The sequence below is a fragment of the Pseudomyrmex gracilis genome, unplaced genomic scaffold (assembly GCF_002006095.1).
Source record: "Pseudomyrmex gracilis isolate BER0280 unplaced genomic scaffold, ASM200609v1 scaffold_112, whole genome shotgun sequence".
NCBI lineage: Eukaryota > Metazoa > Arthropoda > Insecta > Hymenoptera > Formicidae > Pseudomyrmex > Pseudomyrmex gracilis.
The window spans coordinates 387,688-409,729 of record NW_018020696.1 but is presented as its reverse complement, the minus strand read 5'-3'; the positions used below and the strand labels follow the sequence as shown (position 1 = coordinate 409,729).

Here is a 22,042-nt window from a genome sequence, read left to right as displayed (position 1 = left end):
ATTTATTTATTTTTATATTTATTTTATATTTTTATTCTTATATTTATTTTTTTCGTAATATTTTAAATTAGTTTGGAGTATTCGGGATCCTTCATATATGTGATGAAATCCTAGCATCCTATATGATTTTAAGAATTGAAATCTCAATTCAAAAAACTCACTCGTAAAAATTTACTTGTGAATACATATACATATATATATATATATATAGGGTTGTAAGAGCCGTTTATATTTATTTTATTTATATTATTATTTTTTATATTTTTTTGTATATTTATATTATTACTTATATTATTCTCTTTATATCTTTTAAAGTATATATTATAATTTTTTACAACAACTTTTCTTTATTTCTCTCTTTGCAGTTCCTTCGGATTTCGCGGCCGTTCTACAAGAGTACACGTCCGAAGGTTACCGAGTGATAGCTCTCGCGCACAAATCCCTGAATCGTCTTCCGTACACTAAAGTGCAGAGGATAAGTCGCGAGGCGGTCGAGACCGATCTGACATTCTTGGCGCTCATAATCATGGAAAATCGACTGAAACCGGAAACCTCACCGGTTATCGCCGAGTTGAATACCGCTTGCATCAAGATGGTGATGGTAACCGGTGATAATATGCTGACCGCTCTCTCGGTAGCCAGAGATTGCGACATCGTGAAGCCAGGCACGCCGGTGATCGCCGTCTCGGCGATCTCTCTGTACAATCAGATGAAACCGCAAATCTACTTTACGAAGAGCGACAGTCAACCGTCACCCGCGTCGCCGAACGGTCAGGCCGATCTCAGCGAGATGACAGATTTGAACAGTGTCGTTAGTCTGGAAACTGTCGAAAGTGGTTCCTTTGGCAACACCAAGCTCGAAAACGATATCAATTATCTCTCAGATGAGTAAGTACTTCCTCTTCCAACACTGTGTAATTGAATTTACTAGAATAGAGAGACAAACATAAATATCTCACGACTTGTTCGTGAATAATTGCAGCGTGCAATATTCCAAGAACAAGTATGCGTTTGCATTGACGGGAAAAACGTGGGCGTTGATAAAGCAGTTCTACCCGGAACTAATATCCAAGGTGGTTACTCGCGGTGCCATCTTTGCGAGAATGTCACCCGATCAAAAGCAGCAGCTGGTTCAAGAATTGCAGTCCTTAGGATATTATGTCGGTAGGAGCAGAAATCTTTCCTCTTAAAATACATCACAAACAAAGCACCATGAATAAATGTAATAAATTATCACTTGGAGCGATTGATAAATACCCGAAATGACGCATAGTGACAGTAGTATCACATTGTTGTTGATAACGAAGTTTTTTTATCTTTCAGAAGAATGTCAATGTCACTGCTGGCTCATTATCGGACGTAGTGTGACGGCTCGCCTATTTACGACATCGATGACTTCATTGTTGCTCGAAAATTTCTTTCCACCGAGCCATTTTTTCGGAAGTAAATCGCATCGATATCTGAACGGTCGAGACAGTGAATTCGAAAACTCATAAATTTTGTTCACGATTGAAGCGTGACCTTTTATGTTTACAAAAATCACTGAAAGCTTCCTCTTCGAACGAGCTGTCACTCAAACACTACTCGTGCGATAATGAGCCAACGTTCGACATTTGTTCTTCTGAAACTTGTCAAGAGCAATATGCGATATCGCTATCCTATGCGCGTCGTTTCGGATAACAATCGCGTCACGTACAAGTTATTCTTAAAAATATTCACGTACCTGGACTAAAAAAAAAAAGTTCTCGTCTTAAAGGTAATCTGATAAAAAAAAACTTGATATTTTGTTTCTTGCAGCGATGGTGGGTGACGGAGCTAACGATTGCGGCGCGTTGAAAGCGGCGCATACCGGAATCTCTTTATCAGACACAGAATCTTCTGTTGCCTCACCGTTCACCAGCCGCGAGACCAACATTTCCTGCGTTCTGACCGTGATACGAGAGGGCCGTGCCGCGCTAGTGACTTCGTTCGGCATCTTCAAGTACATGGCCGCTTATTCCCTCATACAATTCATCTCGGTGATGCTGCTTTACAGCATCGAATCCAATTTGACGGACATTCAGTTTTTGTACATCGATCTCTTCATTATCTCCATATTCGCCTTCTTCTTCGGCCGCACCAAGGCTTACGACGGCCCGTTGGTGAAGATGGCACCGCTCAATAGTCTCATCAGCATGTCGCCGATTCTCAGCTTGATCACCCAGCTCGTAATCGTAGCAATCTTCCAGTCTACAAGCTTCTGGCATCTGCAACAGATGTCCTGGTACGTGCGGTTCAACGCGAGCGAGACTGAGGATAAGGACGACGTCGCATGTTTGGAAAATTACACAATCTTCATCGTCAGCGCCATGCAATACATTATACTGGCGGTTGCTTTTTCAAAAGGTCCTCCGTACAGGATGTCGCTCTTCACCAACTACGGCCTACTCACCGCTTTTGTGTTTCTAAGTCTGTTCTCTATTTATCTGGCAGTGTGCCCGTTCGCGTGGTTGGCTAACTGGTTCGAGCTCGTGCTGCCCGACGATATGGGCTTCCGTTTCATACTCGTCGGCTACGGTGTGTTGAACTTCATAGTCGCATTGCTGGTCGAACATCTGTTCGTTGAGTACCTCGTATTTGGCAAGTTGCGCTATCGCTGGCACGACGTGGACAAGTCGCGACGAAAATTTCTGGCGATTGACCGCGATATGGCGCGCGATCTCAAGTGGCCGCCGATCTCTCAGGAACCACTGCCGGAAGCTGTGCCGGATCTTCCGTTACGGAAGCAGAACGTTACCGAGATCAAGATCGAGAAACGGATAACCGAATCGTGCCTTCCCGCCGACAACAGCTTCATTAACAACTCGCCCATCGCCGGTTTCAAGCATTTTGGTTCCGCTCGCGAGGTCACTCTTAATCCTCGATCTCTCTTCAACGATTGTCGAAATACAGTGTCGATGCAGACTGTGCCGTGCTTCGAAGACAAGGACTCGTCGTCGAAACAATCGACCGCGGAATCTCCCGTTAAACGACGACACAATTCGGAATCGGAGAACGGAATCAATCGTTCGTACGAGAAGCCCTACAACATGACTCACAACACCAATCCCATCGCCACTCTTCCCAGAAATCCGAATACGACTCTGCAGCCGCAAAAGCTGAAGGATTTTCGAGACGTCGTGGTGCACAAGAGCGACGACCAAGTGTCGCCCAACACTCAGAGCGTGCTTGAACTGAACACCATACCGTCCTGAGGACCGAAGCGCTCGCGAGATCGGTCTAATGGTAGCTAAGTATTTTGACGTTAACAATGTTGAATACAAAGTATTACTGTTGTCGTTTGATACAAAAAAAAAAAAAAAAAGTATTACCGGAGGTTGTCTTCGCATATGTGATATCAAGCTCCGTTTTCGATGAGCGTATGATATGAAGAACGGCAGAGTGGCGCGATACATAGTGATCGATAACAAAGATTCTGAACGAACCTTGTCCGGCAGTTACGTAGTACGGGTGCTCCTGTAATAATCTCGATTTCTTAATAAGCTCTCCTTCTATCCGGTGATATCCATACCATTTATGATAATAAATTAATAATATCATATAATAGGTAATGGCGCTTGGCTCAATCTTGATTATACAAATTTTGAGTCGATGCATTTAGGGTTTCTTTTGCTGTCGCTGCATTCACGACTTGGTGACTGATGACGTTACTTAAACACAACACGAGCGATAACATATGACACGAGCCGAATGTTGAAACGATACCGAATTTGCGGCTAATACTTTTCTAGTTAACAGAAGTACAAGTATTTAATTTTCTCTCGCTGTCATAAAGTCTTTCGCACGTGTGTTTTGTATAAACCGTTGATACTTACCGTTTGTAATTTATATAAAGTTTATTTTACCACTGCGTATTTATTTATATAGATATTATTAAAAAAAACAACGTAATCGCATGAATAATGACACATATTTTTACCGCGAAGGCGCGTGATTTATTTTAAACATCGGCTTGTTTATATTTATCGACTCGGTTAACCAGGGTCCCTTTTGACCCAGTCCTTCTTTGTTCTCTCGTCATCTTCTTTCTCCCAATTTATTAGTATTTGACAGCAATTTTCAATATAGAGAAGTATTATTGTTATTTATCTTAGAATGTGCATATTTATTTTGTAAAAAAAAAAAAAAAAAAACGGAGGAAGAATCCTCTTAAAACGGAGCGCGTATCTTAGAAACAAACACACATGTAGATAATTAACATCTATATAGATAGATGTTTACACACAGGATCTTAGAGCTAGAAACAGAGCTCGGCGTGATAACATTTGTCTTTTTTCACTGCGATTTCAAATGGAGATACTTAAACGAGAATTTGTTTAATTTAAAAATCAACCAATCTCTGTTAGCCGCTGCTCTTCCCGAGCGCATCAACTCGTTTCTCAATGCATTTGCGCACTTTTGTATTTATTTGTGTGTTGTTTTTCTTTGTTTTTTCGAACTAACGCAATTAGTTAATCATAATAAGAAATATGGATATGTGCATTGCATTTTGCGGAAAAAAATGAAATTCGATCGCTGAATGTTACAAATATACTTATAATTGCTAACGAGTCACACGGTGACTTTGTAATTGCTGCCGCGTTGAAAAAACATTCGCCTCGAAAATCATTCCACGCGACCACTTGAAACTGAGAAACGACGTGTGATGTTGTCGAGGAAATCGGCGGCTGCACGAAGTGCGTGTGTTACGTATTATAATAAAATAAATTTCGGATTATATCTTGAATATATTTCGCGATATATATTAAAATAGGTCGCAAGACGGAAAACGATAAGGTTAATGCTAGCACAATCTTATCGCGATTCGTCAAAGAGTCGATTCGTATTGTTAAACTAACTGTATCGAGATAAATGTGTACTTACGAAATATGCGCAACGGAAATAGATACTTAACGTGTTGATTTAATTGCGGCGCTATAGCTTGTGTTGAGACGTAGCGGTTGTAAAATAAAATATGTTTTTAATGTAAATGCTGTTTTTTTTTATTTATTTCACCGTGATATCTTCCTTACTTATTACGTAACGAAAATCGTGTTCTCAAAATAATATCTAAAATTTTGAAAAAATTAATAATATCTAACATTATTTAATGCTGTTTATATCATCGCGTTATTTGCCCGTTTATAACTTTGTCTATTAAAATATATTAAAATTTAATTGGAGGAATTAAGAATCAAAAAAATAATCATTTAACACTGAAGTCGAAAACATAGCATTTATTAATCGCAAATCCATACATGTGTCATACACGCTTTAATTTACAATACATTCGCAACGGTAAAATTCAGCACACTTGCGCCGCCCGCTTGTGTCAACAGAAATACTTACGTAATATCATGGTACATATATGGAATGTCGATTCTCTTTATGAGTTTTTTTTTTCTTTTTTTTTACGTGAACAATATTAACAACGCGGAATCGCACTCGCTAACATATCGAAGAAAATCTTTTCGCAACTTGCGCGACATAGATTTTATTTAAATAATTTTTACATTTCTGTAAAAAGTAAAATGGCTATGATAACTTTGTATGATGTGTGACTATAACCTTGTTTAAACAGTTCTTTCTTAAAAGTCATTTAAAACTACTACGTTCTTGTTTTAAACTCGACCGTCCTTACGTTATTTCTCACAATCAGTCGCGATCGCAGGTCCTAAGAACGTTCTTCCTCTCTCTTTCTCTCTTACTCTCTCTCTCTCCCTCTTTTTTTTTTCTCTCTCTCTCTCTCTCTCTCTCTCGGCACGCAGAATGCTCGAACTTCGTGTCATACAAAGTTCAGCTCAAACAAAGAGAATATTCAGGTTTCTCCTGAGAGCAACTTATCCTGTGGTCGACGGCTATGAGTTTATGACGTACGTGATCCAGTCGACGGTCTTGGCCACGCGATGATAGATACCTGGTTGACCCGGTTGTGCGCAAGAGTATCCGGCGGAAACGATGCCGATGAGATACCACCGACCGGTTTTCTCTAACATCAACGGTCCGCCGCTATCGCCCTGCAAGGTTTAAGAGTGGCTCGTGTTATACCGCGTGCTCGAAGAAAGAAGGAACAAAACGACTCATCGTTCAAACATAACACACCCACGTGATGATGACACCGCTCACCTGACACGAGTCTTTACCGCCGCCGCGGTAACCGGCACACATCATCTCGTCGTAAATGACAACGTTGATGCCGTTGGATCGATGCCACCGCTCGCAAACGCGATTATCGATCACGGGCACGTCCACCGCCTGCAGCGTCTTGGGTCGCAATCTCGAACCTAAATAAGGAGTGACATACACGAAGAGTGATATAACAGATAATTTAAAATAAACATTTATGCACTTTATTTATTTATAAAATAAAGATTAATTTTCAGTTGAGGGTAATGTGTCATTTTCTATATTTTTTCTTTTTTTCTTTCTTATATATTCAAGAGATTTTTATATTTTCTGAAACAATTTTTTGTTTTTAAAATTATATGTTTTGTCACATGATGTGTGTGCGAGTAGAAAATATAATTTTATAAATAGAAAATTACCGGCTTGCAAAGCGCCCCATCCAGCTGCCCAGCCGTACTGCCCCAAGAAATCTTCATTCTTCTCTGGTAAGCATATAGGTGCTATATGGGGCAAATAATGAACCGGTCGATCCAATCGAAGAACGGCCACATCAAATCTGATCGAAGTAAGATACGAGATTTAATGTGTTTTCACAATATAATACCACAAATTAATAATATCGAAATTAATATGGAAATATTAATAATTGTTGATGTACCTAATAAAGCGCAAAAACATACCTATCCGCTTGCGGTGTAAACTTAAAGTACGGATGCACTCTGATTTCACGTACTCCAAAAGTGTAGGCCGGCAGAGATTCACTCGCAGAATTGACTACGTAATCGCCGAGAGTGACTTGAACTTGTCGCGCCGACGCTCTAGAATTTAAATTTGTCCAATACTTTAAATATATATCGTATAAAAATTTCCTTATAATATTTCTGATACTCTATTTATAAAATACAATTTAATATTTAAAATATAATATTTCAAAATATACAATTTTGTGCTTTACTTACTTCGCAACGCAGTGCCCAGCGGTGACAACGTGAAACCGATTGACCAGAGTGCCGCCGCATCTACTGGATCCGATGCGTATATAAGCCTATCGAAACACAAGCAACATTTTTTTAACGACAAAAATCCCGCGAAAAAAATCAAAATAAAAAGTTGGCTCTATTGTCGTGTCTGACCTGCCACGGAAAACTACCGAAACCGGCGTCGTCGCCGCCAACAATCCTCCTCTGAGCGATTTGCTTCGAGACAACCGGTATGCCGCAACCTGCAAAACATGCAATTGTCTGGATTCACGCGAGCAGTTAAATTTCTCTCCGTTATAATTTTACGTTGTCATCTAATTATTCGGAGCGACGAAAATTGCGCGGGAGTTGCCAAATGTTCTGTTTTACAAAAAGAATTTTTTCTTTTTTTCCGGGAATCAAACGAACGAACGATATTCCGTGCGCGTAAAGAACTATTTAACAATATAGTTAAAATAGTATTATTTTATTGTGATAGCAAGCGACAAGTTTATAATTTTTACAGAAGATGTTAAAAACAATTTTTGCTAAAAACTCTCTTTAAAAAAACGCGAATTATATCAATCGAACAAAACACATTTGGCAATTCTAGCTCGGCCGTGTCGAGTAAAATTAAATTAACATGCAATTGCTTTCAACTCTCTCCTGCACTTAACGACTTAGACTCAACAACTGGCGCTGCGAATGGACTACAAAATTAAGTTTCTTTCTCTCTGTTTTCTTTCGTCGCTGAAATTCTGAAATTAGACTTGGAGTGATACGATGATTCGATTAATATAGCGCTCCTTCCACAATTGTCCCTCTTTTCGTGAAAACCGCACGGCAGATGTAAGAAATATATCGTTTGCGGTTTTTTTTTTTTGCAAATGTTAGCCGTTAGGCGGAAGCTGCTGATGAGAATAATCTCGAGAAAATAGTAGCAAGCATGATGTACCGCATTAATACTCATACCTGTAATTTATATTTATAAAAAGCAATATAGAAATAATAATTATTTTCAATAGCTGACAGACGCATAATATTTTAACGATAATTATTACAATTTTGTATATATTTTTGTACAAGTCATGCAACGTTGTTATTATCTTTCCTTTAGATATAACGCATTGAGAAGAGCAAGAATTCAAAATCTATGTTAATTCTATTAGTAAATCAGAGAGAAGATCCACGATTAATTTACACAACGATAAAAACCGCAAAAAACAACGTCAACTGTTTTGATTCGTTGGATTATTAGAAAATTAATGTTGTCTGTTTTGTTCAGTAAACGTGTTTCTTTTGTCTTCGAGTAAGTTGTCGTGCGCTTATTGGTAGTGCTCGTCGGCTTTGTACAAAGTAAAAGTGTTCTCGTGCAGAAAAAACGGGTGTTGTTGCGAATGCAACGGAGCGTGTTTTCGTCGCATCGAATTGAATGAGACGAGAAAGAGACGAAAATGCAGATGCGTCCGATGAACTCAATCTTGCGAGTCAATTCTCAACAGAGAAACATTTGTTGTTTGCGTTTCTCACTGTCAAGAAAATTGATCCGCGAAAATAATGACGGTCATTATGACGACGTTGATATTTACAGTCGCGCGTTTAGCTGTGATTTTCGTCGTTTTTGATGTTTCATTTCATCGTGCATTTGACAGCACATTTGACGTGCACACCTTCGTGTTTCAGGCTAATTTCGTCTATAAACCGTATCTTCACGTTTGCGGCGAAAAAAGTGGGATCGAGGAAAGTTGGCTTCTTTTACAGCCGTCGTAAAAGGCGTTTACGGGGATTTGGATGGAAATAATAATAATAATAATGTGTGTGTGTGTATGTGTGTGTGAAAATACATTCACAATATATATCGATGCGAGTAATCTCCGGTCGATCATGCGTGGAGAGACAAGACGCGTTGTGTGTGTATTTAACGTGCCCGGATTGTAAAAGGAGAAAATTGGAGAAAACGTGAATTTTATTTTAGTTAATATTTTACAAGAGAGAGAGCATGCTGGTGGTTTAAAAGACGATAAAACAAACGAACCCACATCCCGTGAATTTCCGATAAATTTGGGATAAAAATATTGTGGAAGAAAATGATTGTGGAGCACATGCTTGTGGTTTACATGCTCGAAGTGTGCGTATACACGTACGAGGAGACAGCGGAAAAAAGACTTCTAAAAGTGAGACGGTGAAAAACATGGGAAGAACGCGGGGAACTGAAGAAACGAAAGGAAGAAGATGCTCATGCTTGCGAAGGTGCGAAGGTGTGAAGAGAATATTGGAGGACATGCTTTCCAAAGGAAGGACTTACGATCGTCGCTCGAGGTCTCCGTGTACAAATCCAGCGGAAGCGGCCGAGATTGATCTCTAGGCGACTCGATCAGGTTATTATCATTGAGAGCTTTAGGATCTTTCCGGTGACAACACGCGAACATAATGCCGCCGCAGCTGCCGTCCAATAGGCCAGCAGTCATCCAGCACATTAGAAAAAATTCGCAGCTCCGTCCGTCCGCGCACAATGTATCGTCGCCTTTCCACAGCGGTCTTTTTTGTTGGCGCGTCTCTGCAGAAAATATGGAAACCCTTGTGTCTTTCGCGGCTGTCAACGTTACGTATGATTGTCCCGCGCGATGCAGTTGCACTTCCGGTCTAGTCGGGAAAGTCCGTTTGATAATGCGCGCTATATTGTATAAGTTACACTATTATACTGGTGGTTACGCTCTACCATGATGCGGTTACATTATCATCGGTATTGTGGTCACACTCGCGCGATCTGTAGAATCGTTCGTATCATATAATTTTAAATCGAAATTTAATAAATAGAATTTCTGCGAATATTTTTTACTCTTCTCAATCAAACGTTATTTTTGTTACAAAGTATGTGTTTATTTACTAAAAATATGTTTGTTAACTAATAATATATATACATACATATATATATATATATATATATATATATATATATACATATGTGTATATAATCAATCAATAGTCGCAGGCAACGCGCAGCTGTCAAATTACTCCAAGTCTAAGTTCGGAATACGAAAACGGTTGCGAATTAAAATCCAGAGTAGATTTGAAGATTAAACGTAGAGTACAAACTGATATTAAAAGTTAAATTGTTTGAAATTATTATAATAGACATATTTTCTAATTAAATTAGACGTTTGTCCAAATTAGACGTTATTTATTCTATTTTTTAATTAATTTGTTTTAATTTTTAATTATCTTTCTTTTTCAAACATAATAGTTACAACAATTGACTCAAACATATTTCTGTATTCTATCATGTAAATCAAAGAAATCATGTAAAATAATTATCATAAAACTTTTTTTTTTTTTACTTAAATACTGAGAGTTTAAAATTTAAAGACTTAGGTCGTTTCTACTGAACTTATCACAGCGGAAATGCAATTACGAGGTAATGAGTGCGATCGATGGAAAAAGCGTTGATAATCAACTGGCACTTGTTTCTGTTCGACAACGGGCTCTCTTATAGGCGTTTGGGTAATTGCAAGAGGGCTTTTCCCGTACCAGCCCGGCATAATGACGATCTATCGTTCGGCGGCAATGTGCAGCGTCGACGATGTCGTAACGATTTCCGTGTCTCGAACACCGACGGAAATCGTTGTGGATGTGGTGGAAATAATTTTCGCGCACCACTATTACAAAGTGGGACGTTGCGCGACTAACTGTCGAATTTTTGCGGAGGTACGGCGAGAGGAATCACTGGAGCGATTAAAATCCTCGAAATGTAAATGGAAATCGGGAGAGCGAACACTTGGGAAGAATTGAAAGTTCTCTTAAGCGATATCGTTAAGAAGAAGTCAATTATTGGTTTTCCAAATCCTCGTCGACTAATTGCACATACCTGTTTCTAGTCTGGGATAATCCTCTGGAATCTGCTTCCGGTGATCTAAAATAAGAAAGGTAAAAAAATATGAAGTTTTTTAAGATCGTTTCTGATAGTTTTAAAAAGAAGTTAAAATTAGATTTCTTTAGAAAATATAATTAAAGTAAATATAAAATTAGCGCGCGCGGTGTTTAATTTAGAAATTATTATAATAAATTGTATTTATCGTTTCATAATTATAGAAAAAATTAGAGCAAAAAACTATTACATATGTGAATAAATTAATAATTTTGTTCGAACTTGTTTGTCTCATTGCATTCACACGTATTTTATTTATAATCGCGTAATATTTCATTTGATTACATATATTTTAATTGCTCTTAAAATGTTTAAAAGTTTCGTATAATGTGCCGTCATTTACATTTGCACGCTTCTCTAAACACCATTGACGAAACGCTATTCACACATCAAAGAGAGGTTTACAGAAGCAATAAAATTACGCGAGCGCGTAAGGAAAGTGAGAGCGAAAAGTACTTAAAAGGCGCTCCAACGAAAACAAGAGATAAACACGTACTATTATGTTAAACGATTCAATCGCACGGCATAATGTGTGCATAATTTTAAATATTGCCGCTCTTTATGAGCAACATAACACACTATATCTTTGATGAATATTTCTGCTCTGAACTATTACAAATTAAATTTATTAAATATTAAAAATGATAATATTTAGACAAAATTTTGAGTTGTGTTTTAATAAAAAAATTTTTTCTAAAAATTACGATTTAAAAACAAAAAGAATAAAACAAAGATGATACTTATGTTACAAGCTGTGTGTAAATGTGGGTTAAACGAACAAAAAATTATTAAATCGTTAAACCGAACAGAGAAAAATGTATGACATCTTACCTCTGGCATCATCTTCGAAATCCGGTAACTGATTGGTCTGTTGGAAGAAGGAGGCGGTGTTACCTCCGATCGGCGGCAGGAAGTCGTTGTCGCGAAATATCAGTCGCGGCGTCCGATGGGACATCACCGGTCTGTTGTAATCGGCGATCACGGGGCTCCTCCACAGAGATTTATGCTGCCGCCACGAACCGGGGAACTGAGTTTGCGGAACAAGACGCCCCGCAGGATGTGGTCCGAGATTTCTGCCGGTTGCCGGACCGCCGTCGAAGAGATAAGCGGGTCCCGTGGGAAATCGCACGTATCTGCGCCGACGAACAGTCGTCACTTCTGTGCGATTTGTTTCATCTGTTTGTCCTTCAACGGCCGAGGAATCTAAGCTTGCGAGTTGCTGCTGCTCGCTTGCCATCGAGCTCGAAGAGACAGTCAGAACGACCGCAGCGAGAAGCCAATGACACGACCTCAATGCACCCATCGTTTTACTGAAAAGTTAAACAATAAACCGTTCATTAAAACTTTATTTTAAAACAACACCATACACATATAAATACCGCTTGTTATTATAAACATATAACGTACTTGATAAATTATTCATGAGGTTTCTTTGCATTCGTAGAAAGATATATTGTTGCGCTTCTGTAACAAGACCTATATTTTACGTCGGTACAGTGTCTCAAATATATGTACACACACACACACACTTACATGCACGCGCACAAAAGTGAAACGAGACTAAGTGATGTTCTATGTATATGGAATAATACTGGGAACCCATAATACAATCGTAGGGCGGAGCTGAGGTGAACAACTTTTACTCGAACTATTGTAAATCTTCACACAATGGATTAATGAGAATTGTTTGAAAAGGTAGAATATTTATCGAGGTCAAGAAGAAAGCATTCGTAGATTCTTAGACTATTGCGTACATAGGTAAAAATGTACGTTGAATAAAAAAAAGTCAGAGTGATAATGTGTCTTAGCCATGAGGCACACTGAGCTACCCCGTAAAAGTTGAGATAAAAAAATAATTTGTCTAATAAAATTGTATGTAATTTTAAAAAACAATAGAATTAAGTGTGTTAATCAAATAAATGGTAGAAAGGCAGAACGAGCCAATATATACACTGGATGGTAGTGTATAAATATATTATTTTTGTTAATTACAAACTTGGACACCATCAGTCTTGACTTTCGTTTTGTGATGTGAAATGTGCGTTGAGTAGTAGTGAAAATTTATTCTATTCACGATGACTCTTGTCCGCACTTCATTGGTCGAGACTCACTGCCGGCAACTTTTTCATTATTATTTATTCTCAGTGTAGCCACTGATGGAAGATCCCACTCGAGAATCGAAACGTTTGGCAAGTTCAAGTTTGTAATTAATAAGAAAAAATGTATTTATACACTACTATCCAGTATATTAGCTCGCGTTTTCTGCCTTTCGTTTATTTGAAAATTTTACGAGCACATCTTCGTTTATGTATTAATCAAATCTTTAAATTAAAAAGTTTTGATCTCTTATTTATAATAATCTGTATTATATTTACATATAAAAAGCTTCATTTAACAAGAATTAAAATAAAAGTGAAAACTCAACGTCTTATAAATAAAAATTAAACATAAAATATATCGTGAAATTGTTAATACGTTACGATGTAGATAAAAAGTAGTTTATCAAAAACAAAAAACAAAAAAACAATCTCTGCGGTCAGAAACAAATGAACTTTGAAACACATGGCCCAATCAGCTTTATATCGATGGTGGTTGACATATTTTTTTATAACTAATTAAAACCCGGAAATAAAATAGCAACATGAATATTAAAGTTTAAAAATATACTAGTAACTTATGTTAAAAAAAACTTCTGATTTTAATCAATTTTAATTACCACGTAGACTAGAACAAACAGATCTAATAATTTAGTGCAAAAAAAAAAAAAACAAAAACAAAACGCTCGTGTTCATCCGTTGAAAGCCAGACGCAGACTGGCTTGTGCAGCGTAATAATCTCTGTCTTCGCGCTTTTTTTTTAACGCAGATATCAACATGTTCGTACGTGTATCAGTTATTGAGATAGTCTTTGCAAGTCGCAACTTGTCCGTATGCGCGCCTATAGCTCTACTCGTCGGATCCGACTGATTTTCTCCTCGAGTTTCACGACTCGTTAATCATTATCGAGAGCCATTAGATCGGCTGATTCCTAGGCGAAAGGAAATGCGCATCGCTCGCGACCAGCTGAAGAATTGTCGAAGATTCTGGTTCGACGTCGAGGAATGCCACCGCTACTCGCGCTCACAATTATCGGTAGCGATTTCACGTCGGCGGACCGACGGAGAACTTTCTTTTGGCACGTACCGTTCGCGAGCCTCGCTTCTTTAGTATATAAAACAATGAAAATAATGAAGCGATCTATGCAAAGTTCAAAGAAAACAAGACAAACCAAAGTAGGAAAACAATTTAAAGTTAAATCGATGCGTAGTTAATGAAGTAAGTAAATAAAACTTTAATTAAATTTACACAAAAACTTCATTTATATAAAAAGCTCATCTATTGATATTTGAAACATTTGATTTGTTAAAAATCATTTAAAACAATTACTTGCATCACACGCGTGCGTTTTACAATCGCTTCTCGTTTACAGAGAACCACCTTGACGGTGAGGTAATCGTTATTTAGTTTTTAAATTTGAAGTTTGTCGAGTTTCGAAAAAACTAGAGAAAGAGAGAGAGAGAGAGAGAGAGAGAGAGAGAGAGAGAACGTATAGATAGAGAAATCTCTCTACAGTAAAGTGACACCTGTGAAGACAAACAAAGTGAAGTCGAAAAACAACTTCCTCGTGGCCCGTCAATTCCTCACGCGCGACAAGACGAAATCCAGTTTGCGTCACGATCCTCCATAACGAGTGAAAGTAAAGAAGTTTAACCGGAACCGAATCGTGGCATTTAAACATCAGAAGATTCATTGCTCGCTCTTAAATCCACCGACATTTCTGTCAAATAAAATTATTGTCCATCAATAATATCCAACAAGAGAAAACCGCGACGCGGTTGCAAAATTATAATAGACGCTGTTAAGCTTAAAATCTTCGGGACTGTTACCAAGTTTAATTTTTTTTTTTTTTTTTAATTCAATTTCAATCAAATAGAGTCGTCCAAGCACACACTCAAGCAGAGAAGTAAAAAAAACAATAAATTTTTTTCAATTAAAGTGTCTTTTTTATAAGCCGAGTTTCTAAAGCTTGCTCTTTGTGTGTGTGTGTGTGTAGATATCTTTTGCAAGTCAAAGGGGCGATTGACGTTGATTGATCGTTGCCTCACGTTCGACCTAAACTGGGCGGCTTTCGAAGCGTCGGAAATGCCAACAAGAGAAAAAAAAAAAGGTGGAAGGATATAATTGTTCGTTGGATAATCTCCGGTGGACGGCCTTGTCCGGGCCATCACCAATCGCGGTGACGAGGTGAACGGTTCGATGTGTTAGTAGGTCATTGGCTCTCCGCGTCGCGTGGACGATCCACCAGAAGTGAAAGTGCACTTCTTGCGTGCACGACAGTGTGAAGTTCACGTTCACGCGGTGCCCATCCGCCGCCCTGGCGGCGGCGGAAGTTACGAGTCGCTGTCTGAGTTGTCCCGCCTTTCGTTCCTTCTCTTTTTTTTTTTTTTTTTATCAAGTCTTTGTTCTCCCCGTGAAAACAACAACGTCGCTACAAAACACTATGCGAACGCGTACGAATCAGTCGCGCATCATGAATTTTGCATCGTGAAAGTTTCCGATTATTACAACTCTTCTGCCTTGATCTTCGTACATATAGATATATATAATTTCCGGATTCTGTCGTTTTCTTTTCCTTGCGCAGGCAGAGAAACATAGTAATTTTTTTAATTTGCAGCGCAATGTCCATTCATCGCGTGTACGTGACATCTTTGTTTGTGACTCGCGTTTTTTTTTTTTTAATTGAAGATTAAATTACTCTTATCTTGAGTCCCGCGCCGCGCGCGCGCGCGCGCTTGAGGTTTTATAATTTATAAGCAATTTCGAAAACAATAATTATTAACGTTCGCGCGCCCGCGCGATCAAACCAATTAAGTTTGACGGAATCGCGAATTTTGACCGCGAAGTCTATACCGGTCGGAGACGTCGCGCGTTCCCAGCTGTCAGTGAAAGCTCGCACGTGCAAAGTGCACCCACACGGATTCGCGCGCGGTAGCTCGCGGGATCTCGAATTCCGCGTGAATCGGCATTTAAGAGCTTCGAGATGAAGGCAGGCGGATCCCCCGTCGCACACACTTTCTCCCGGCGCCGGGGGAGCGGCGCCATTACTTTCGCCGAAATCGAAAAAGGATGATGATCGCGCCTCTCGTGACGCGCGCGCGCGTTTCGCTGCTGCGCGCTATGATCGGTCGCAATTTTCCGTTGACGTACCGTGCGTGAGTGTGTTGTAGACTTTATAATAGACATTCGACGGGAGAAAATCGGCCGAGCGTTACGAAAAAAAAAAAAAAATTGTAGCACGCGTCATCGAGCCATTGATGACGATAATGCACGCGCTCGCGTACGTCCGGAATTACATAACAAAACTAAATAAGTAGTACCGTCGCCGAGCAAAATAAAGCGCGTATTACATTCGCGGGCGCACGTCATTAAACTTACCGCTGTACATTATACCTGGACACGCGGCAATCTTCGATATTACTTATCGTAATGATGATTTTACGATCGAGTGATTATTACAACGTCACAATCGCATGTTATGAGCGTTTTGATAAATATTACTGTCAATATCCCGTGTTTGAAGTCCATAAATCAATATTATCAGTGAAGATATTAATAACACGTGTCCTGGTATTATTGCAAGTTAAATAAATGCTCAGTTATTTTTACAGAGTAATTTTGTGTGTGTGTCACTCCATATTAAGTATCTGATCGTATTTAATTAATTATTACATATATAATATTGCATATATTAAATAACTGATTAATTAATCTGAGAATTAATTACTCTTTGTAAAAATTAAGATATATTTTTTGTAAATTATGCGAATTTGTGCGTGTGAATAATAATGTTTTCTCAAGACACCGATATGTGCGTTCAGAACAATTTCTCGTCATTTCTCTCAAAATTTCACCAACTTTGAAGGTTGTTTTGCGGTAATACGCCCCTAGTGTTTTCCCCGAGCGGATGCATTTATCTCCGAGACTCTGCTTCGTCGTCATATTCAAACCGCATACTACGTCTTTGTTGCTCACCTCTTTCGTCTTTTCAGTCGGAATCGACTGATAAGTTCTTCGACTTTCATGTTCGCAAACGCGCGTATTTTTTTCTTTCTCTGTGAAAATGCATTTCGGAAGATATAGAAACCGGTTTCTTATTCGGCGAAGAAGAAATCTTGACGTCACAGCCGCTGATCTTATTTACGGCCTTGAAAAGAGTAGGCATTTTCGCGGTCTAATTCACCGATATCTTTCGTGACGAACACTTTCCATTGTGTAACGAATCTTTTCTCGTCGGCCGCTTCGTTTCTCCGCGTTTTCAGTCTCGATGAATGTGCAATATATATAACACAAGCGATTGCTTTTCGAATAAAGTTAAATCGCGAAGAGTTGCGCTCTCTGCGGAACGTCAATTAAAGAAAAGAGCCACTGCGAGAAAACGTTTTCGTCGAGAGTTTGGCTTCGCTCGAGACTTGTCAATGTGCTCATCCGCTCTCGCAATTTAACGTGAAAACGATTTTGAAATGAAAGAGTCGGAGTCGCAAGGTTCTTCTCCGTGTCGCATGACTCTTCGGATCCGCGTTTCTACGTAAATTTATTTTATTGTCGAATTTCGTTGCCACGTTACGTAAAACGACGACGAGTGTACGGGTGCGTACAATGTTTGGGCAACGTGTGTACAATGGTACCGAAGCGTGCCGTCCTCGATGTGCCGTCGCGAGCGTCTCGTTTTGAGAAAGAACGGAAGTACTTTCACTGCCTACGAGAATGGCAGCTTAAAAAAAGTCTTCGCAGAGGTATGATATTCTCTACTATGCGCCACGTGTGACGCAGAAGTTCGTGCTTTGAGCCGGCGATCAGCCGCTTGCGAAACTTCCTTCCGAAATCAGCGCGGAAACTACATTTTGGCACACGAAAAGAAAACAATATCTTCTAACAATAAAATATCTATTGCCAGTCTATTTGAAGTTTTCGAGAAGTCAATATAACATCTTGGATTGTTCAAATAAAAGAGAGATTTTTTTTAATTACTTGGAGAGATTTTTTTTAATTAAACCGTTCTCTTTCACCTACTGATCGATTTAATCGATCGAACGATCTGCCCGTGTTACTTATTTGTAACGGCAAACATTTTGACTGTATGGAGAATCAGGCGAAGTATTTGAGATTGACATCCGAACGGGGTCGTTTGTCGCGAGATATCGAGTTTCTTCGTCATTACGTGCGCGTCTAATGTGTGTACCACGAAAACCACTAATGCACTGCGATTGAACGTAATTTACGTTCGGACGAACTTTTGAAATCTCAGGCTGAGAAACGAACCCCGGTATGGCGCACCGATCCTCGCCTCCGCGCATCAAAATCACCGCACGCGCATCGACTTGTGTTTCTCGCTTAACACACTTTTTATACGTAAGAGACGGCTGTGTGATAGCCTCTCTTTGGGAAAGATAGGTGTTCTTTCACGACGCGGCGCGCGATCTTGCTTTCTCCCTGCTTTTATATAGTAAATGCCGTTTAATCAGACGTTTAAGCTTAACGAAACGAAACGGAGCCGTGCGCGTTCCGTGTCTTCACCCATCGGTGCCGTTCGCGATATACGGCGGTGTGTATCGATTCTAAATTTGATCTCTGCTCTTGAAGAGAGAGAGAGAGATGCATACTTGTATGCGCGACGATTTATCGTTCGCGCAATCAAACACGCGGGAAAAGAAACACCTAAAGAAACATCGTGGGAGAAAGTTTTCGAAGCTGAGTCGATCGCTTTAACGCGAAAAAAACACACACATACACACACACACACACACACACACACACACACACACACACACACACACATACGAATGTCCGATCCAGAGATAGAGAGATTCTTCAACGCGCGTCGCGCTACGTTGATAAAAGAAAACACCTGTTCGTTTGTTTCTCTGTGATAATGAACTGCACACACAACTGCCAGAGTGTAAAACCTTAAATTGCATTCCTTATTACGGAAAAGCAACACTATTTTCTCTCCCACGAGAATTACTGTTCTTCCATTAAAAACAGCCAATGGTAGCTTCCCTTGTCAATCAACCTGCTTCCTAATTAGTTCGGGTTCAACCGTTGTTCTTAGAACGATAATGACAAAAATTCACATGTGACAAATTCTAGTGACATTGTCACTGGTGATTAATAATATTAAACATATGATTAAATATTTTTACATTATATCTTTTACTTCCCGAGAAATAATGAAAAACGTGTGCGATCATGTGGGATTATATATGGGTCACACACAGGTATGGTTTTATATGATCATATAAGATTTTATTTAAGTCGGATGTGATTTCGCGTAAAATCGTGTAAAATCAAATCTTCGGCGCGAATTTGATTTTATATGATCACATATAAATATAGAAAATCGTGTGTGATCATATAAAATAAGATCCGAAATTTGGTGCGATCTGATCACTTATATATAATCTCATATGATCGTACACAGAAGAAAAAAATGGAGTTGCTTCAATTAAAGTTGACGTCACGGGTTGCCACAAAAATAAATAGTTCATTCAATTGCATATGCGATTAATTTAATGTCTAGATTCTTAAAGCAACTATCTGCTGTGTATAGTGCAATAATATTGACGTTGCATCAACAGGATATATTTCAATTAAACTGATACTGTTGATTTAACATCATTTTTTTTTTTTCATGTATGCTTTTATCTTTTTTCGGATATTATATCAAATAGCTAAAACACCTATCACAAATAAGCAGTTGTTGCGTTTTCGTTTTATTTTCTAAATACGTTCCTGCGTATTAATGTTTCACGACTGAGAGTTTCGAGATTAGAAAATCTAGAAAACGCGCATAAAATGGACCGTCGGCGATGTTCGCGCTAGAGAGAGGAAAACACAAACCGACGATGAAACTTACCGATTCACAAGAGACCTTTTCTCCTCGACTGGTCGAAACAATGTGAGCGATTTCTCAAAGCGAATCTGCTAGCGGAATGCCGCTACCGTCACCCTCTCTTCTGCGACCTCTTCGTCTGCCTCGTCTGACCGAGGTAGTCCTCAGCACCATAACACAACCAAAACTGTCTTTGCTATCCGGTTAGTTACCCGAGAGATATATTTCGTCGTTGATTGGACTTTCCCAAATTTCTGATAACGGATTTTTTTTTTTTTTTGGATATCGCGCGCACTTCCCTTTTGCTCGATCTTCTCTTGTGAACCTCTCTTGTATTTCACCGAGATTGTTTCATGTGCGCATGTTATCTCCCATGCGCGCACAATTCGCAAAGTTTCTGTTGCTCTTGATGACTAATATAACTTTGATGACTAATGTAACTTGACTTAGATTTCTCACTTGCACTAATTGCTAATTGACGCGACAAATGTTCCACCGAATGTTCGTTTTAGAGTTCGTTTTGTTTCTTGATTTATGTCACCACATGTATTTGAGTTTGAAACTGGTCTCTCCTCGACGGGTTCACGAAAAATTCCGACGGTGTTCTCGCGGACGGGACCGATGAAGCGTGTCGGTTCACCAACGCGCGGTGTCGAAGGTCCGCAGCACCGTGCGGAGGGCTCGCACCATTTCTACTATCCTCTCTTCACGCGAGCAGAGCCCCGAAGAACGCCTGCCTCTGCTCGTCGCCCGTCGGTCGCCGCTACTCACTTTCTCCGCGGAGTAGTTTCATTTCGGTACATACATAAACTCTCTCGCGCGAGGTTCCCCACCACGTTTGCGGTTTGAAGACGACCAACCATCTCCACTTTTCCGTGCCGGGAAAAAGCTAACGATACCGACACCCACGTGGGGAGGATTATCTACTCATTGTGATTTTTTGTAATCGTTTCACCCATCAGTCTCGCTCGATCTTCCGTAACGCTCGGTTTTTAAACCAGATAAAGATTTCCGAGAATTATATATTTGCGATATATTTGCGACAAGCGATAATAATTCGTATGTAGATATGTTTGCAACTTTTTCAATATCTATTTTTATAATATTTTTATAATACCTAGTAATAAATAATTTTTTCCATTAATACACAATTTATTTGTATAAAATATTTATCAGATTATTTTATTACGTTTAATTAGCGACAAATGGTTGATTGTTGAAAGAAAGCGGGTTCGAGATGGAACGACATCTTTTCGAAAACTCGCCCGCGACTGCCTAAGAAAGGTGAACGACACTCCTAGTGTCACCGAAACTCGCGATGAACTGCCTAATCTCCCGCCGCATTGTTTCTTTGTTCGCTAATGACTTTCATAGGACGAGCAAGGTATCCCATTTCGTTTCAACGTGCTAGAAAGCCTCGGACGCTTAACACATCCGTTTTTTTTATTAATTGAAGTGAGAGTTCGTACTCCAAAAAAAAAAAAAAAAACACAAACGAAAGTACACCCTGCAAGTATTATTATATGTGTAGAAACTTTTTGTATGTCTCTCTCGTTTTTTTTTTATCATCAAGGTGCAAGATTTAACAGGTAATAATAAATTATCTTGTACGATAATTAATAAAGATAAAATCTTGAGAATTTTATTATAATATATTAATAACACGTTCGTGTTTATACATTGAAAAATCCAGAAAACTTGACGGACTTACGATTCGCGCGCAAAGCTTCCTTTACGCTTTGCTGAGCTGCCGCAACATTTAGGAAGTAGTTAAGAGAATTAACCGCAGCCACCACTTGATCGTGCTGTAAATGAGCGCGGACTATTGTTTTATCGCGAAAGAGCACGAAAAAAAAAAAAAAAGAACCGTGAACTTTGCGAAATTCTCATCAAAAAATTGGCTCATTTCTATTGTGTGTAGCATTTTGATTAATATAATCTCTCTGTACAATCTGCGCTCTCGTTAATTAATAAAATTGTCGTTTACGCGATACGCAAACGGTTAATTTGATTAATATCTTGTCGCTCAATTGTAACACGCGCGAAAGTTTCAATTCTTTCTGAAACCGTATCGTCGATACGCAAG

The 22,042-nt window shown here is 39.1% G+C and overlaps 2 protein-coding genes across 5 annotated transcripts in view; one reads left to right on the top strand and one right to left on the bottom strand.

Annotated features, from left to right (window-relative positions):
- LOC109856276 (probable cation-transporting ATPase 13A3) overlaps positions 1 to 5,001 on the top strand; it is a 15,928-nt gene extending 10,927 nt beyond the window's left edge. For both annotated transcript variants that reach the window (XM_020431354.1, XM_020431353.1), the window contains exons 9-11: positions 366 to 888; positions 983 to 1,164; positions 1,798 to 5,001. In XM_020431354.1, coding sequence (XP_020286943.1) covers positions 366 to 888; positions 983 to 1,164; positions 1,798 to 3,233 — 2,141 coding nt within the window. In that variant the 3' untranslated portion in view covers positions 3,234 to 5,001. The remainder of the gene's footprint in view (positions 1 to 365; positions 889 to 982; positions 1,165 to 1,797) is intronic.
- A 239-nt stretch (positions 5,002 to 5,240) lies between these two features.
- LOC109856277 (trypsin-1-like) lies at positions 5,241 to 20,705 on the bottom strand. Of its 3 annotated transcripts, XM_020431356.1 has the most exons (11): positions 17,100 to 17,114; positions 12,436 to 12,504; positions 11,860 to 12,338; positions 10,969 to 11,013; positions 9,409 to 9,660; positions 7,278 to 7,366; positions 7,104 to 7,189; positions 6,825 to 6,962; positions 6,564 to 6,700; positions 6,145 to 6,302; positions 5,241 to 6,035 (listed from the first exon to the last, which is right to left on the bottom strand). In XM_020431356.1, the coding sequence occupies exons 3-11, from the start codon at positions 12,329 to 12,331 to the stop codon at positions 5,877 to 5,879; spliced, it is 1,536 nt and encodes a 511-aa protein (XP_020286945.1). In that variant the 5' UTR covers positions 12,332 to 12,338; positions 12,436 to 12,504; positions 17,100 to 17,114; the 3' UTR covers positions 5,241 to 5,876. The 3 variants fall into 3 exon arrangements, with proteins under 3 accessions (XP_020286945.1, XP_020286944.1, XP_020286946.1); XM_020431355.1 differs by lacking the exons at positions 12,436 to 12,504; positions 17,100 to 17,114 and adding an exon at positions 19,981 to 20,705; XM_020431357.1 differs by lacking the exons at positions 9,409 to 9,660; positions 12,436 to 12,504; positions 17,100 to 17,114 and adding an exon at positions 19,981 to 20,705.
- Positions 20,706 to 22,042: the final 1,337 nt, after the last annotated feature.